The sequence below is a fragment of the Hydractinia symbiolongicarpus genome, chromosome 12 (assembly GCF_029227915.1).
Source record: "Hydractinia symbiolongicarpus strain clone_291-10 chromosome 12, HSymV2.1, whole genome shotgun sequence".
NCBI classification, from domain to species: domain Eukaryota; kingdom Metazoa; phylum Cnidaria; class Hydrozoa; order Anthoathecata; family Hydractiniidae; genus Hydractinia; species Hydractinia symbiolongicarpus.
In genome coordinates, this window is record NC_079886.1 from 18,671,006 (window position 1) to 18,686,622 (window position 15,617).

Genomic DNA, 15,617 nt, shown 5'->3' on the forward strand with positions numbered 1-15,617 from the left:
TGACCTAGTCTAAACCCGCACCTGAGTTTTGGAGTTTATTTAAATTAAATTCAGAAGTACTTTTCATGCATTTATGGCAGCTGTGTTGAACCTTCTATTGTCTTTATGTATCTTTACCCTGCACTATCTAAAGGAAAGAAATTTTAGAGACAAGAAATCATTGCGGAATATAATTTTGCAAATTATGCTTCCAAAAATATTGATTTTTGGGGAAGATATTTTTGCAAATCAAGGGTAGAAAATTTTTCCACTCTTGAAATTGCTCCAACCTCGAAATTGCTCCAACATCATTCATGGATTACTCTTTTTATTGAAACTTTCAAATTTTCAAAAAATTATGAACAGGATTGTCTGCTTGTTTTTTATTTTAATGGTTTAGTAGTTTTTAGTTCGATTTCGCGGAATTTAATTTTATGAAATCGACTTAAGTTCGCAAAAATTAATTTTTGCGAAAATTTCTTTCCTTAAGGTACCCAATAACGTAAAAACACAAATTCCTCTCTTGTAATTTGCACTGTTATACATGTTAGAGTCTCAGAAGCAGAAAGGAAACGAAAAGCATACCAAAGGAGGTAAATTACTGAATTTCACATGTTCCGTTTTCTAATCAGGTGAAATCCTTTCTACTTTTGTCTGTGTTTGTGAAAAGGGGTTGTGTGTGCGTAAAATTGTTTTTATATAATCCGATGTGTGTTACTTGAACGTTTAACAATGTGTGTAGATTATTATAGCATTTTTATCAACGGCACTACCCTGCAGACTTTGACTCGATGTAATTATAATAGAATTTTGAACTTAGGGATTGATTGAATGATATTGTTCTTGGCTGACGCTCCCAAGGTGTTACATATTGCTCAATAATGCCTAATTTCCCTAAAGATGACAGTTTTTCTTATTTTTGATATGCCTAAATACTGTATTTATAGAAAACCATTAAGTATTTTTAAAGTATTTAAAAATCTAAAACAATACCTGGTTCCTTATGATAAGTTCTAAGTGCTGAGTTGAGAATTTGAGACTGTTAAAACAGTAACCAAAAATTCAAAAGCTGCGGATAAGAACTTACTTATGTAAACAAATCATTGTGGAGTTCGAAGTTTACAACTTGTGAAACAGAAAAGTGTAAAAGCCTAGATGCTGTTGATTGAATGAGTTAAAAAAGTTAGAAATGCAGAAGAGCGTATATTCTCATTCATTGTTATGTGCTTGTATTTTTTAAAAAAACTGGACATGTTATGTATTTTACTGAAAGGAATGTATAAGTGGTAGCTTGAGTTGACACAGAATCTAAAAAATTACTTTGACAGTAAGATTATGGAATTATCTTACTTCATCATGATTGCTGTTTAAGTTAGATACGGAATTATCTTACTTCATCATGGCATCTGTACATTTTAAGCTACCATTTTTCTTTCCTGCGGTTATCTTTAGTCTTTGGCGAGCTTGTCGTTAAGAATGTTATGCAAATCGGAATAGGTAAAAGCCTCGTAATGCGGACACTAAATTGCTATTGTGGATAATTTAATTCACCTCAGCACCTTCGAAAAATAAGCATGCTCCATCCAGCCCGAGCTAAAATTTCATGTTGCTTAAAAAAATGGCATTGGATTGTAATCTTTAAAACTTGCAAAAAGCTAGTCCAATTTTCTATTGATATGTCAAATCAGCATCCTTGTTGAAAGCTCTTTTAGCATTTTTTTTAACTTGTTATTTCGAAAGTAGCGTAATGATACAGGCTTCTACCACAAAATATAAAATAGCTTTGCTTGTGTTTTTTCTTACGTTTACAATTATTGTGCAGGTCGCTTCACAAAGGCTTTTGTTGATGGTAATGTGACTGAAGATTTTGTATTTGCGAAGAGATACACAAGTGATGATAGGTAAGTGGAGAGTTTATTTATCAGCAATTGGTTGGATTGATTTCTCTGCCTTATAATCTGTCTTAGGCCTGTTGTGAAATAGTTGTAGTCTTTAAGTGCTTTGAATTATTCGATGCATTTTATTGGTGCAAGAAAACGGAGTTTATCATGGCAGAATCAAACGATTTAATGATGCCAGTCTTTAGTTGTTACACTTTTTGATTTTTGAAATCAGATTTAAGTGTTTCTAAGTTCTCATTGGATGTCTATATTTTTTTGTTGGTAATACCTTGCTTTGCAAAAGGCTTCCTATTTTCCATTTGATGAATATGTTTAAATTATGTTGAATGCAGCAGAAATATGACAACACTAGTTGTACGCCGTTAGAGAAATTCACGGTAAATTGCCCCATCGCTATTCGCAGCTACCATTTTTTACCCACAGACAGAAAAATAGTATGATCATTTATAGAATAATAAATACTACCCATTCTCCATTTTATCACTATTGCCACTTAAAAAAAAAATATTAAATCTAGTTTTAATAAATCAAAATATGAGAAATAAAAAAATGACTTGTTTTATGCTTTGTAGAAACTTAGCAATGCACCTGTGCGACTGGGATCTAAGTGAACAATCACTGTTTGAACGATTGAATAAACTGTCTGCAGATGGAGAGCCAGAAAGGGCGGCGGCTATGGCGTTATTTTCAAATAAAATGAGTTGGACTATAGATATATTAAGTGGTGTGAGCACTGGTAAAAAGAAGAAACAGAGTACTCAACAGCCTGATGCATGTAAGAAAGATTAATTCAGGTTTTATACATGTTACCATATACATACAAGAAAGATTGATCGAGATTTTATATATGTTATCATATATATATAAGAAAGATTGTTTGACATTTTATGCATGTTATCGTATATATATAAGAAAGATTGATCGAGATTTTATATATGTTATCATTATATATATAAGAAAGATTGATTGAGATTTTATATATGTTATCATATATATATATAAGAAAGATTGATCGAGATTTTATATATGTTATCATTATATATATAAGAAAGATTGATCGAGATTTTATATATGTTATCATATATACATAAGAAAGATTGATTGAGATTTTATATATGTTATCATATATATATATAAGAAAGATTGATCGAGATTTTATATATGTTATCATTATATATATAAGAAAGATTGATCGAGATTTTATATATGTTATCATTATACATAAGAAAGATTGATCGAGATTTTATATATGTTATCATTATACATAAGAAAGATTGATCGAGATTTTATATATGTTATCATTATATATATAAGAAAGATTGGTCGAGATTTTATATGTATGTTATCATATATATATAATAAAGATTGTTTGACATTTTATGCATGTTATGATATATATATAAGAAAGATTGGTCGAGATTTTATATGTATGTTATCATATATATATAAGAAAGATTGTTTGACATTTTATGCATGTTATGATATATATATAAGAAAGATTGGTCGAGATTTTATATATGTTATCATATATATATAAGAAAGATTGTTTGACATTTTATGCATGTTATGATATATATATAAGAAAGATTGGTCGAGATTTTATATATGTTATCATATATATATAAGAAAGATTGTTTGACATTTTATGCATGTTATGATATATATATATATATATATATATATATATATATATATATATATATATATATATATATATATATATATATATATATATATATATATATATATATATATATATATATATATATATATATATATATATATATATATATATATATATATATATATATATATATATATATATATATATATATATATATATATATATATATATATATATATATATATGCCATATATGAATACCTGTTTAAAATAAGAAAAACATACTTTTTGATTTCCAATTTTCTCAGAAGTCTTCTGGTAATACAGGTACGAAACTGTCGAAATCCATTATTTCCACCATTTTGTTTATTTTTAGATTCTTATTTACCTCTTGTTGCCATGGCACTATCAGGTTACTCAGACAGTAAACAAACGTTGTGGGCAGCCAACTGTAAAACGTTAAGTGCTCAAGTAAGTCGTGGTCCAACAACCCCTTTTTAACTATTGTGTTTTATTAGGGTTTTTCCTTAGCATGAGTGTATTACCAAGTACTGATGTGAATGATACAAGTTTTGAAATAAAATTTTATTCCTCTTTTAGCTAAGGAATCCATACCTTCGAGCTATATTCGCTTTTCTGACGGCAGAAGATGAAGACTTCGTACATGTCTTGGTAAGTCATCTTTTTTCCAGCAGCATAGACTCGATGACCTATTTGGGTACATTCTAAAAATACTGCTAAGACCTCGTCCTGTGGTGGAGCATCATTAGTTGTAAGCATTTCTTTGATAGTGCTTTTGTAATGTGGGATGATTTAGTCATGAAAAAAAAATTGACCAGCGATAAAAAAAACTAATTCTAATTTTCTAAAAATGATTTTGAAGGTTGTGGAGCGTTGAAGTATTTGTGGAGCTTTAGAGGATGTATGGAGCGTTGAAGTATTTGTGGAGCTTTAGAGGATGTATGGAGCTTTAGAGGATGTATGGAGCGTGGAAGTATTTGTGGAGCGTTGAAGTATTTGTGGAGCTTTAGAGGATGTATGGAGCTTTAGAGGATGTATGGAGCGTTGAAGTATTTGTGGAGCTTTAGAGGATGTATGGAGCGTTGAAGTATTTGTGGAGCGTTGAAGTATTTGTGGAGCTTTAGAGGATGTATGGAGCGTTGAAGTATTTATGGAGCTTTGGAGGATGTATGGAGCTTTAGAGGATGTATGGAGCGTTGAAGGATTTGTGGAGCTTTAGAGGATGTATGGAGGTTTAGAGGATGTATGGAGCGTTGAAGGATTTGTGGAGCTTTAGAGGATGTATGGAGCGTTGAAGTATTTTGTTGAGCGTTGAAGTATTTGTGGAGCTTTAGAGGATGTATGGAGCTTTAGAGGATGTATGGAGCTTTAGAGGATGTATGGAGCGTTGAAGTATTTATGGAGCTTTAGAGGATGTATGGAGCTTTAGGTATGTATGGAGCGTTGAAGGATTTGTGGAGTTTTAGAGGATGTATGGAGCGTTGAAGGATTTGTGGAGCTTTAGAGGATGTATGGAGCTTTAGAGGATGTATGGAGCTTTAGAGGATGTATGGAGCGTTGAAGTATTTATGGAGCTTTAGAGGATGTATGGAGCGTTGAAGGATTTGTGGAGCTTTAGAGGATGTATGGAGCTTTAGAGGATGTATGGAGCTTTAGAGGATGTATTGAGCGTTGAAGTATTTATGGAGCTTTAGAGGATGTATGGAGCGTTGAAGGATTTGTGGAGCTTTAGAGGATGTATGGAGCTTTAGAGGATGTATGGAGCTTTAGAGGATGTATGGAGCGTTGAAGTATTTATGGAGCTTTAGAGGATGTAAGGAGCTTTAGAGGATATATGGAGCGTTGAAGGATTTGTGGAGTTTTAGAGGATATATGGAGCGTTAAAGGATTTGTGGAGCGTTGAAGTATTTGTGGAGCGTTGAAGGATTTGTGGAGCTTTAAAAGATGTATGGAGCGTTGAAGGATTTTTGGAGCGTTAAAAGATTTGTGGAGCGTTGAAGGATTTGTGGAGCGTTAAAGGATTTTTGGAGCGTTGAAGGATTTGTGGAGCGTTGAAGGATTTTTGGAGCGTTGAAGGATTTGTGGAGCGTTGAAGGATTTGTGGAGCGTTGAAAGATTTGTGGAGCCTAAAAAGCTGGTTAACAAGTCATGTTTAAATTTTTAAAAACAAATATTTTCGTTCCTCGCGATATTTGCCTTTAACCTAATGATTTTCTGATTTTTATTATGCTGCATAAATTGTGATGTCATAGGTATAACAAAACTGGTCATCAGTTTTTTTAAATCTGTAAAGTAATATGCATTCAACTTTTACATATTATAAAGGTGAATCTATGAACATAAAAGTTTATTCCAAGGGTTCGTTTTATCAGGCTGTTTAACTTGGGATATGTCATAAGGACATTTTATAAGTAAACATAGATCCTACTGTTGCCTTCGGTAATCGTAAAAGAGAACTAAATTTTCCCTCTATTATTTCCTAACAAGAATTTAATCTTTTTTTAGAGTTCGGTTTTTTGTTTATTTTTGTTAATCTAACTTTATTTAACCAATAGGAAGGTAGGTTATTGTACAAGGAAAAGGGTAACTACCAATTCGATTTTAATAGTTCTTGAAGTTTTTGTATTTTATTATTCCAGCCAACCTTGTTCGTTTTAATTTTTTTTATCTTCAATTAACGGGAAACAATGTATTAAGCAAGTTATTGCTAATCTTCTTAGTGTCTTTTTGGTCATATTGTATGATTCTTTAGTAGCTAACACTTGTTTGAAATATAAAGCTAACATGGAATGATTTCTTCTCTTGAATACAGTATGTACAAACAGTAACAAAACTAAACATCTAATATGATTTGTGAGCTATTTTAAATGAAGTACGTCCCAAAAACTAGCTTCACAAAGATCTTTATAAATATATTTAACACTTGAGGTTTTCATCTCGTTTTAAAATTTCTGTCTCGTCTTTATACTGTGAGATGTACAATCTCTCTAACATGTCACTAATTTCTTTGGTATTAATTGCGAACTTTTTTCCTATTTTCACTCGTTTTCGGCATGATTCGCAATGAAAATCGAAATTCTGTCCCATCCTTTTGTTAATGTGTTTTTCTGATTTCTCGCATATTGTAAACATCGATTCCTGCAGTCCTTGATCGTGTAAGTACTTTACATAACCATCATAAGCGCGATTGTAAATATATTCTACAAAAGGTTGAACGGAATTTTTATGTTGAGAGATAACTCTCTCAAGATATTTCGCTCTTTTTGTTATTATTTCTAACTTGGTGCTATCGTGAAGTACCTCAAAGTCATAGTTTTGTAAAATTTGTTTGTTTGGGATTTTCTGTAATTCAGTCAAGCATTCGTCATCCAAGTCTTTTATATCAAATCGTTTTATTACATTCATATATTTCAAAGCTGTAATTCCTGTTTTGTTGGCCAACCTGATATGTTTAATGCATTCATCACGTAATTGGTCTATTTGGAATTCATCAGCCAATGAAAGTAAAAAGCAAAAGTTGTCATCTAAAAGAAAAATATGAACTTTATTTAATCGGCGAAAACATTTTCATAGTTGGATAATATTCTCGAAAAATATTAATCGATATCCGTTAAGAAAATATGCTTCAAATTCTTCCTCTGAACCTTAAAGGCAGTCGTTAGCTAATCATTGTTTATTGGCAATTTCAGGTCTATTTTTGTTTTGAAAAGTCAAAATTCAGTTAAAAGATATTGTCAAGTTACTGGGATCTTTCGTTGAAAGTTAACCAATTTTATTTTAAACAATATCCATGCTATAAATCTTTTCGCCATTGCTAAACTAAATTTCTTGAAATTGTTAAAAAGTTCTTTTATTCACATTTTAATTAGAATAATAAAGGAAGAATGATAGTGAGGATTTCAATGAAAACAAGGTAGCTAAAATCAGAATCAACTTCTACCTGTAATTTCTTTTCTTCTATCATAAATAACCTGCAACATTTCCACAAGCTCGTTGTATTTCTTTCCAGGAAGCTCTATACGTTTGCATGTCTTTTCTTTGAAGTCCGAATTGAACATCCGATCAAAAACGGGCGAACACAACGACAACACACACCGATGCACGTGTAGATCTTTCTCTTCCACCACCAAGACTTGATCACTGTTTTTCCATGGTTGAGTAAACTCCATTGTTACAATATTCTTCTTATTCTATCTGCATCTAGATGTGTTTGATTTTAGTATGATAAAAAAAAAGTTGAAGAATAAAAAAACCGTAGAAATTTATGGACCGTAAGAAAGCAATCAAGCGATCCTGTTGTAATTTCCATAATGGCAGATGTACAGTGAGCTTGTTGGCCGCAGTGATGATAGCTAGGAAGAATTTTTATAGGAATTTTTAAAATTTTCGGAGTTAAGTGTCCTGAGTAAAAGGAATATACACCAAGCTTTTTCAAGAGGTAGTAGCAGTAATAAGGCTAATATATGCTCGATTTCATGGAGTGGTGTTACTTTCATGCCCAACATGACAAAAATGTCGTTACGAAGTACAATACTTTGCATTCAAACCTGTGTGCATTGATGGAATTATAACCATTTTTATTTAATTTGTGTGCTGACACATATCGTGTCTCAGGATGACATGCAGGATTAGATATCTTCGCTTAGGATGTTTTTTTTGGGGTTTAAAAATATTAAAAATAGCTAATTTTTATACTTTTTATTAATAAGAATCATGTTTATAAGAATCATAAGTCTGATTTAGTTAAAATGAAGAATCACGCTAACGCTTTCTCATTTCACCTATCAAATTTTAGATACAGTGTTTATATTCACAAAATTTTCACAACTAAACGTGTTTAAAAAAGGTATTTTTATTTGTGCGTGTTTTTAGTAAGCTACGAAAGCACTATGATCTCGCGATAGAACGTATTACATAAATTTTGTTCAGTTACCAATCATCACAAACTCAAAATGTATAAATTGGTGAAGCCATAAAAAAAGGATGAAAGAATCTGTTTAAGCGAAACGTTGAGATTGAATATTTTAAGTCATTCTGAAATTGTTCTTATATTTCGAGCATCTATGCTACAACTGATTCTTCGAAACGTTCTGCGTTACTTTTTTAGGAATATCAGTAAAATTTCAGCCCTTCCATTGTTCTTATTGTCTTTATTCTCTGTCATTTCTGTTCTTATAAAATATTTTTTTTTAAAAAAGAAAAGAGTGTAGTCGTTAAAGAGTATTGGATAAGTGTAAAAAGATTACTCGGACCGATGGAACCATGTTAAATACGACACTCATAAAAATGTTTGTAAATGCAACATTTCAAAAATTACGAGGGTCGGGGGAAAGATGTATTATTATACAGAAAGTGATGTTTTTCAACATGGCTACCCACCCCTTTTATCTATTTTTGCGAAAGCACCAATTATTTCACTTGAACTATAAGTAACAAGAGAACTACGTACCACTTTTGAATTCTTTTTCACCAATAATACTTTGTATAACTTCCGCTGTGTTAAAAACTTGTCACTTCGTGTGAGAATTATAGAAAATCACGGAAAAAGGTTTTAGCGTATAGTTCAACTACACAGAACCTATTAAAAACCTTCTGCCAAAACTTCTCATGCATATTTTATCTTGAGTATAAAGACAGGTGGTCTGAAAGAACTACGCATAAAATATGTTACTTTTAATTAATGCAGAAGAAAAATTTGCATAAATTATTTAGTGTTTTTGTTCTAAATTATATTTGCTTCCAGGGAATTAATAAATAAATAAAAGATGGAAAACATGTTGTTGTTTTTCTGTTATTTTTATTGTTTTCAATAGTTATTCCCTTCTTTATTGTTTTTTTAATTACGATATATAATATTGAACAATAAAAGAACAATAGAGATATACATTTCATTTTGTTGAATGGAGCAGATTTTTTTCTTCCTTTTGCTAAATATTACAAACTGTTTTCCTTTATAACTGCGATTTTTGCCTGTTATAACTTTTTTATTGTGATCTGTAAGATAATACAGACTTTTGCACGAAAATTAGTATGGTTATACTAGGATATGGAGTTGTAAGCTCTGATAAAGGTTGAAAAAAGTTTAAGAAAAATTACCTTACTTCCCTAACTGTTGTCAGGAAAATTAAAAAAAGAATTCAAACAAAAAATTATTTTGGGACAATACAGCAGTATTACATATTCACTAAACATCTTTTAGTATCCAACGCAGACAAGAGAAAATGTATTAAAGGGCTATTTCATTTTATAGCAGACTACACCTTTCCAAATTTATTATTGTCGTTGTTGTTGTTGTTGTTGTTGTTGTTGTTGTTGTTGTTGTTGTTGTTGTTGTTGTTGTTGTTGTTGTTGTAGGTGCCGTTGTCGTTATTGTCGTTGTTGTTATTCTCTTCCCTCTTTAGCTAATATTTTTTACTCACCTACCCAGATATGGATATAACTCCATCCCCTTTTTAATAGGCTCTTAAGTTAGGCTCAGTGAAAGAATAAAAAATAAATACCTTTCATCACGTCAGCAGCAACTGCACCTCCCAACACTTGAGTTGATTAACGTTAGGAGAGTGTTTGCCTAGATGTTTGCAAAAATGATATTTGTTTTTATATTTTGTTTTCGCTTTTCTGATGTTACAGTGCTTTTTTATATGATTGAGGTTAATAAAGATGTGAGGTTAGAATAGCCCACTTATTTCCATTTATTATCTTCCGAAAAATTTGAAATTATTGGCTGTAATCTCTTGTTTTGTTTTTTGCCAGAAAGAAATATGTTTTCAAAAAAAAGCATGTTTTTTATACAAAAGTATTTTTTTCTAAATACAGCACCGACCAAGAAACCATTTTTTTAATGAAGAATAAAAAGTTGGTAGTCAATCAGCTAAAGCTGTCACCCTCTTCCATGCTGTGGCATTTATTGCCACTCTCCTTCTTGGTTTTTTATAGCACAATTCGTGTGAGTTCGCGCGAGTATTAAGGGGGATTTTCACGAATCGAATTGAACGGCGAATTCGCTTTTTAATTATCACGACAAAATAAATTAGACGCCATATTCATTGTTTACATTGGTTAACCGCGTTCTGATTGGTCTAAAACTAGCAGCGAAACCTTTAGCCGCGAAAACGTAGGAACTGTTTCTACTTTTCAGTGAAGCGAATATTTCGATGCAAAATCATAACAAACAAAACTGCGCATGCTCAGATACAATTCGCCGTCGAATTCGCCTCTCAATTTGCTTTGTGAAAATCTCCCTGTATGCATTATTCTACTTTTTTCGTATTTATTCGTGGCAGCAATTGTTGAAGCTATACCGTTAAAACAAAAATGATGGAAAACAGTTTTGACCACGTCACCGGTTTTCATATTAAAAAAAAGCAATGTGACACGCTTGTTTAACCAACCAACTACCAAGAAATTGTTTGTGGATAAAAAGACATTTTTATTGCAATTTCGAATTAAAGATGGCGAAACATTAATTCTGCATTATTTTTTTCACCAATCTTTTCTTCAACTTTTATTTCTTTCCTTAGCTAACCAACCTTTTTTTACTTTTTATTTAACAGACGGTGTATAAAAAAAATTAAAAGGTAGTTTCTGCTACAAAATAACTAATATTAATACACAAATAAATTGAAAACCTTTTTTATCCATAATATCTGGAAACTTGTATAAACAAAACTCTTTTAGTTAGCCTAGAAAAATTATTATGCGTAATTATGCGTTTGACGTCAGTGGTGGGTTGATTCTAAGGACCAAACATACCAAAAACACAACAGCCCCCCTGGAAACAAATACATGCTTTTTTTGTTTTTGAGACGAGGTAAATTTTCAACTAAAATGTCACTAAAATAGATAATGAACTGTTTACGTGGTTAATATCCGGAAATCCCTTGTTCTGAGTACAAATGCACTCACTCACCTAAACAAATATAATTAATTATTAAATTATTTAAGAGGGTAAGACGTAACCACATCGACGTTGTGCTGATCGGTTGATTGTAATTCGGGGTTTGCTATGAGGTGGATTTGAACTTTAGGGATTTGCTCTGACATTTGTTTAACGTCTAAGTTTTCATTTGGAAGAAACTAAATTTGATATCCTAGTTAACTAGGCTAGATTTTGTTTTATTTGTCTCAACTCTACATTGTTAGGCATTTTCTGTGATAACAATGCAATGATTAACGGCCTTAATTCACCAAAAATTACATCTCCTTGTAATCGCTATTTACCTTAATATCGTGTTTTACTGTCGTGAAATTGATGACATAAAAGTACGCCCACTTGAACAGTAAAAAGTACTATTACATATTTTGTGATGCGGGCAACTTCACTATGAAATTGTCGCTTCAAATGTCTGAGTTTTTTTCGTTTAACGCCGTAACGTTAGTGTAAAAAAACTTTTATCAACCTACGCCGTGCTTTTTAAGATATATTTTTTTTCAAAAACGACCGCAGCGAAAAGGTTTGACAGCTTTTAACTAATATACGTTTTTTTTGTAAGTAAGATCTGTCCTGACCTTTTCTGTTCTTATTTGTTTAACCTTTTTCAGTCTGATTTGTTCTTATTTTGTTGTCTTAATATCAAGGACATTGTTGAAGAAATCGGCTGACGTCGCTTTCAACAGACGTATTTCATCCCCATTATGTTTTTCGCTCCAAATCTCAGAAAATTAGGTAAAAATGTGGCGTTTATATTTCTGATGCAAATCTATAACCGTTTTAATGAATAATCGCGCTCATATAAATATTATATTGTAGTTACTGTAAATTCTGTAATGAACGCCAGTCATTCATTTTTGAAATTTTTATGAACGCTAAAAGCGCTACAGTGTATAATAACTTAATTTCTCGACCACTAAGTTTGTTGAATCGACGCCATTTTGAACTTGAGTACATGTTTCTGTTATCAGCAGCTATTCCAAAAATACTTACAGGAGCGATAAATTATTTATTTAAAAGTGTCTAGCTCGCTTTAAATGTGCAGATTTGCAAATTAAATTCCTTTTTTATTCAGTCTTTCGGTCTCGATTTCGAACTTGGCCACTGACTTAGACGAAAGCATATTAGATAAGCCTCATTTTCGTGTCCATTGTGTTTACAAAATAGAGAACGAAAGTAGCTGCACGAGGAAGGAAGCTCTGAAAGTTTGAAAAACAACATTGCACTGGTACTTTTTAAAAAATCATATTAAGATTTTAAATTTAATCAAACGAAGAAAAATGAAAAGAAATTATTTTAATCGAGCCGCCAGGCTGATCGAGCATGCGTATTTTTTTATTTTAATATCAAATGTTAACCTTCGATAATGTGGACCAATTAAAATCTTAGTCGGATAACATTTAAATTTCCATATTTTGTCACCATTATTCAAAAACATAATTCAGATATTTTTATGCTAGATTATTTTCGCTTTTAGTAAGTAAGTAAGTAAGTAAGTAAAATGTATTTCAAATGACAAAAAAAAATATTCATGGGGGAGTTAGCGCAAGCCAATGGGAAACACATCGCAAAGAGAAATTGGCAGTAGCTGCGAAATATGGACTGAAAGAGAAAACAAAATAAAAATAAAAATCGAAAAGGAAATAAAATGCGTGAAAAAAGAAGTGATTCGATAAACTATCAGAATAAACTATCGGACAAGCGAGCAACGGACTTATCTAGTAGATATGATTTAATATTTCTAGAAAAAATATTGAAGGAATCAGCAGTACGAAGGTTAGCTGGTAGACTGTTGAAGACTCGCGCTGCTTCATCTTTTTTTCGCTTTTAATTTAATTCCTGTGCACTGTTTTCTTTTTCGCATGAGAATGTCTTCAACAAACTTGATTATTGTTTACTTGTCCAATGTAACACAAATTTGGGTGGAAAAGCTTATCATAGTATCATTCGCGCAATTTGATTTTCTTGTAACTAGGTCGTAAATCTTAAATTCATTATTTCCCACAGGGTTAAATGTATCTCGCCTTGCTTGAAGTTAAACCTCATGCCAGAATTCGTGTGTTAAAATGAATAACCCATCATTGCATTCTAGTCCCCAGAGCTCTTTGAGATAAACATCAAAGTTTATCTGAAAGAACTCTGGAGACGAAAATACCATCATTCTTGTTTTTTACAATTTGTTAATCTTTTTATGATTTAGAAAGAATCTGGGATGGAGTTAAAAGATCGAATTGCATTTGCATGTCGCTTCCTGTCGGACGCCAAGGTAAGCGTATTTCAACGGTGCTTTTTTCTAAACTGACTTCTGGTATGACCAAACAATTAAAATATTTATTTTTAGTTAACAAATTACGTTGAAAATGTGACCACGAGTTTGATCACAAGTGGAAGCTTAGAAGGATTACTATTGACTGGCCTCACGTCTGATGGCTTAGATTTACTAGAAAACTTTATTACCAAGGTTTGTACGTTCTTTGTGTCTATACTCAGATGAAGTTCTTCTGCTGCTTTTCTGTACGCTCTCCATCGCCGTGATACAATGGAGATCGTTGGTTAATTGCACAGGAGCATTTATTTCTACTAGTCGTTAGCCCGTGGAAAAATCCACGGGTTCGCCCGTCCTTTTTATACCGCATTGCGTGCTTCTGGCTATTGCGCAGCTAAGCTACCATTTTGCGTGATGGACGGACGGACGGACGGACGTATACGGGTATTATAATATAGATTATTCAGATTTATCATTTTTTATAAGATTTGCAGTTTTTGTTTGAGCCTTATAGTCGTTAATAAATTCTTAATTGATTCTTAAAAATCGCAATTGTATTATATTGTAATTTTATTTATAACAGACTTAAAACAACTTATTTTACTCAGTACATGTGTAGAACATAAAATTTTCAATTCACTAATATCACTTTAAATATATACCTGCCTTCAAAAATAGATACTTCTCCTTTGAAAAAACATACAGGCTGTGTTAGTTTTCCTAAGAGTAGGGGCTCTTTAGGTGAATGCGACTTCTATAGGCGTGTAAATGAGTCTCAGTTAGAAATTAGTCAGGTTGCTTAGAGCATTATTAAATGGAAAACTATGCATTACTTTAGGACAATTTCTAACTTGCATAAAATCAAACTATAAATAAACAAAAAATCTTTACTGGACACAGTAAGTTAAACAGCATTTCACATTGTCCTAAAGTTTTCCAGTAAATCGATGCTCTCAGCTACCTGACTAAATGCAACTCAAGAAAAAATAAAGATTGGCATTTAAAAGCGTCGCTGTTTACATGATACTGCCCTTAAGTTAAAGTTGTCTGCGTGTGGTGACCTTGAACGGACTAATCCTTTTGTTATCTTAATCTTGGGCATGCGCAGTGATGTTTATTTTAGTTTTTTTAACTTGCCCTGCACACAGCAATGAAATGGAATGAGTTTTATTCAACGTAAAAAGTTACCTAAATAATTGATGGTCAGATAGGGAAGAGATTTGTTTGTAGTCGTTGTGTTTTTTACTTCGTGTTTATTTGTGTAACGTGTTCTTTGTGCTATATTTTACAGACCAGCGACGTACAAACAGCTATTTTGATTATTCTGCATATGAAAGTCAGTGAAGTGTTCAAAGACCCCAGGGTTTCCAGTTGGATAGAGAAGTAAGTAGTGTCTCGTCGGAAATGTGGTCTGGTCTGTCATTTAAACAAATGATATATCATACCTTTCTCTTCAGAAGTGTGTTATTCGTGTTTTCTTTGAGATGAAAATACACTTTGTTTGAGCCTATAACACATTGATAGAGGACTGAAACCATGCGACCTGAAACAGTAGAATGGTTTCTTTGAGCGCCATTATTTATGTTGTTTCATCTCTGCAAATGTTTCAAATTTTTCCATGGTGTATAAAGATTCGTAATTTTTTTATATCAGGGTTGATTTATTTCTTTTTCAGCAAACGCGTGTTTCTAACTCAAACTTTCAAAAAAGTCAAATTAATTCCGAATATTGTACTTCAAAATTTAAAGTAGAATGCCTTTGCTGACCTAGCTAAAACATGTAGAAAAAAATCTGATTTTCCTACCAGAAAGTATTACGATAATCGTGTTTGGCCTTTTTAGCGACCTTGCTGTCTCTCCTCCGCAGAGATTCATTTATCGTTGAGATTAGTTGTAAG

At 32.0% G+C, this 15,617-nt stretch overlaps 2 protein-coding genes across 3 annotated transcripts in view; one reads left to right on the forward strand and one right to left on the reverse strand.

Annotated features, from left to right (window-relative positions):
• Positions 1-15,617, forward strand: part of LOC130621480 (GATOR complex protein MIOS-A-like) — a 35,722-nt gene that overhangs the window by 17,254 nt on the left and 2,851 nt on the right. Inside the window, exons 23-30 of one of the 2 annotated variants that reach the window (XM_057436769.1) lie at positions 531-572; positions 1,802-1,880; positions 2,453-2,655; positions 3,880-3,974; positions 4,104-4,175; positions 13,655-13,720; positions 13,796-13,915; positions 15,012-15,103. In XM_057436769.1, coding sequence (XP_057292752.1) covers positions 531-572; positions 1,802-1,880; positions 2,453-2,655; positions 3,880-3,974; positions 4,104-4,175; positions 13,655-13,720; positions 13,796-13,915; positions 15,012-15,103 — 769 coding nt within the window. The remainder of the gene's footprint in view (positions 1-530; positions 573-1,801; positions 1,881-2,452; positions 2,656-3,879; positions 3,975-4,103; positions 4,176-13,654; positions 13,721-13,795; positions 13,916-15,011; positions 15,104-15,617) is intronic. The other variant, XM_057436770.1, reaches the window with a different exon arrangement.
• On the reverse strand, positions 6,310-9,146 carry LOC130621482 (BTB and MATH domain-containing protein 38-like). Its single transcript, XM_057436771.1, has 3 exons — positions 8,974-9,146; positions 7,465-7,724; positions 6,310-7,048 (listed from the first exon to the last, which is right to left on the reverse strand). The coding sequence occupies exons 2-3, from the start codon at positions 7,691-7,693 to the stop codon at positions 6,441-6,443; spliced, it is 837 nt and encodes a 278-aa protein (XP_057292754.1). The 5' UTR covers positions 7,694-7,724; positions 8,974-9,146; the 3' UTR covers positions 6,310-6,440.